This window comes from Emiliania huxleyi (genome assembly GCF_000372725.1).
Source record: "Emiliania huxleyi CCMP1516 chromosome Unknown EMIHUscaffold_1269, whole genome shotgun sequence".
Lineage (NCBI taxonomy): Eukaryota > Haptophyta > Isochrysidales > Noelaerhabdaceae > Emiliania > Emiliania huxleyi.
In genome coordinates this window covers 4,265-6,725 of record NW_005201319.1, presented here as the reverse complement: position 1 = coordinate 6,725, position 2,461 = coordinate 4,265, and the positions used below count along the sequence as shown (strand labels likewise).

General features: G+C 71.3%; 1 protein-coding gene across 1 annotated transcript; it reads left to right on the top strand.

Annotated features, from left to right (window-relative positions):
* Positions 1-41: 41 nt before the first annotated feature.
* EMIHUDRAFT_252174 (hypothetical protein) lies at positions 42-1,547 on the top strand (the record flags this gene model as incomplete). The annotated part of the gene is made up of 2 exons (XM_005789569.1): positions 42-198; positions 535-1,547. 2 exons carry the CDS (start codon positions 42-44, stop codon positions 1,545-1,547), a joined length of 1,170 nt encoding a protein of 389 aa, XP_005789626.1.
* Positions 1,548-2,461: the final 914 nt, after the last annotated feature.

The following is a 2,461-nucleotide window of genomic DNA, read 5'->3' as shown; positions in this document are numbered from 1 at the left end:
AGAAATCACGACTCTCACAGTGATTTGGGCTCGGCAGCTTCATGTTAGCCCTCAGCCGAAGCTGGGGCCGGTCCGTAGCCGAGAGAGCCCGCGCCGATGAGATCGACGCGGTCGGGGGGGCCTGCGGAGAGGCCAGCGAGTTGGCGATCGCTGTCTTCCAACACCAAACAACTCTAACACTCATGTGCGACCGTGCAAGTGTCGAGCGATTCCGTGTGTGTGCGAGTCTCGCTGGCGAACCCGCTTATTTATAGCAAAGAGGGGGTACGGTAGGATCCTTAGGGCGCAGCCACCCCGCTCAACGCAAAACGCAGGCCGGGGGGACCCCCCCCCCCCCACCCACTCTGCACATGCTGCAGCTATCTCGCCGAGCCGCGTCGCGCCTACGAGGACCGCTGCCCGCGCGGTATTCGACTGCTGTCGGCGAGGCCGTCGCACCGTCGAGCCCTGGCGACGCCGTCGAGGCGGTGGCAGCGTCCGCGGCAGAGTCGGCGGCAGCAGAGGTGACAGCCACCGCCGACAGCGCCTTCGCAGACGCCCTGGTGCCGGCGGCAGTCGACGCTCAGCTGGGCTTCTGGCCGTCGGATCTGGCGCTGCGCCTCGTGGACGCTGTCCACGGGGGCCTGGACCTGCCGTGGTGGGCAGCCATCGCGGGCTCCGCTGTCGCCGCCCGCACGGCGCTGCTTCCGCTCTCCGTGTATAGCCTGCGGCAGACGACGCGGATGCAGGCGATGAAGGTGCCGCTGGCGCATATCATGGCGCGAGGCCAGGCGGGCGAGGACCCGGCGGTGATCCAGGCCGAGATGGCCGCGCTCTACGCTGCACACGGCACCTCTCCCGCGCGCATCTTCCTGCCGGCGCTCGCGCAGGCGCCCGTCTTCATCTCCTTCTTCTGGGGGCTGCGCAACCTGGCGGAGGTGCGGCCGGGCGCCTCGGAGGGCGGGGCGCTCTGGTTCCCCGACCTCGGCGCCTCCGACCCCACCTATGCCCTCCCCCTCCTCTCGACCGGCTCGGCGGTCGCGCTGCTGCTGCTCGCGATGCCTCCTCCTCCGCCCGGCGCGTCGGCGGCGGAGGTGCAGCAGCAGCGGAGCATCAAGCTGGTGTTTGGCGGGCTGACGCTCGTCTCGCTCCCGGTCGCCCTCTCCATGCCGGCCTCCGTCCTCGTCTTTTGGTGCTGCAACAACGGCTTCTCCATCCTGTACACGGGCTCGCTCAACCTCGTGCCCGGCCTCAAGGACGCACTGGCGGGGCCGCTGCCGCCCGCCGCGCAGCTGGTGGCCTCCTCCACCCCGGCCGCCGTCGCGACGCCCTCGCTCGGCGGCCCGCCCGGCGGCGAGACCATCGCCGCCGCGCAGGAGGCGGCCGTCTCGTCCCTGCTCGAGCTGGCGGCGCAGCTCGAGGCGGCGGGCAAGCGCGACGAGGCGGTGGAGATGGCGACGAGGGCGCACGCCCTGGGTGAGGGGGCACTGGGCGCAGAGCACCGCAGCACTCGCCGCGCTAGCGAGAGGCTGCGCCAGATGGGGGGAGGAACAGAAGGGCCGTCGTGACGGCCTGCGTCAAACGCTCACAGGGTAGGCTCCGCCTCACTGCATCTCGAACTGGATTCCACGAATTGATTTTCCTAGCGTCGTCAAAGTGACCTGAAAGCTCGCTCGAAGAGCCGATGTCACCCGCCGACCGCCTCCCATCTCGCCGCTGCTCTGGCGGGGCGGCGGCGGGGCCTGGCGACGGCGCGCGGCGCATGTGCCGTGGCGACCCACCGGGCCGGCCGGCCGCGCAGGCGCCGACCGGCGATCGCCACCGCGCCCCGCCTCGGAACGCCGTTTCCGCTTGGCGTCCGAGGCGCTCGGCGTTCCCGCTGGCCGCCGGGGCCGGACCGGATCGGACGCTAGCTTTTCCCGCCCGCGTAGGCACGGCTGGCCGGCTGGAGCAGCGGAAAAACAAAAATCGGACCGCTCAATCCTCTCCGGCCAGCCTCGGGCTAATTAAAGCCGCAAAAAATCGGAAGTTTCCGCCGCCCCGTATTCCACCTCCCTGGCCCTCCACGCCCCGCGCGCGCGACCGTATCACCGCCGCAGTCGGCCTCCCCGCCCCGCGCGCTGTGGGAGCGGCGCCCACCCACCGGAGACGCCTTCCCCTTGACCGCCCGACCACCCCACCCCCTTCGGCAGGTGCCTCGCGCGTATTTTGAGCGCGAGAGGCCTCCTTTGAGGTGGCGGCCGGCCGCCGCTTCTCGCGGTGAGGCGGCATGAGGCCGTCCCCCCGTCGCGTTCGACGGCAGGCCGGCCACGGCACCGGCTGTCGCGGCTCGAGGGCGGCAGGCGAGCCGCCCCCGCCGGCGCCGTGCCTGGGCTGCTTCCAACCTTCGAGGGAGCGATGCCCTCGGGACTATCTCCGAATGCCCCGCTGGCGCCCCCCCCAAGGAGGCTCCCGGGGCCAATAACCCCCCAAAAACCGCCAA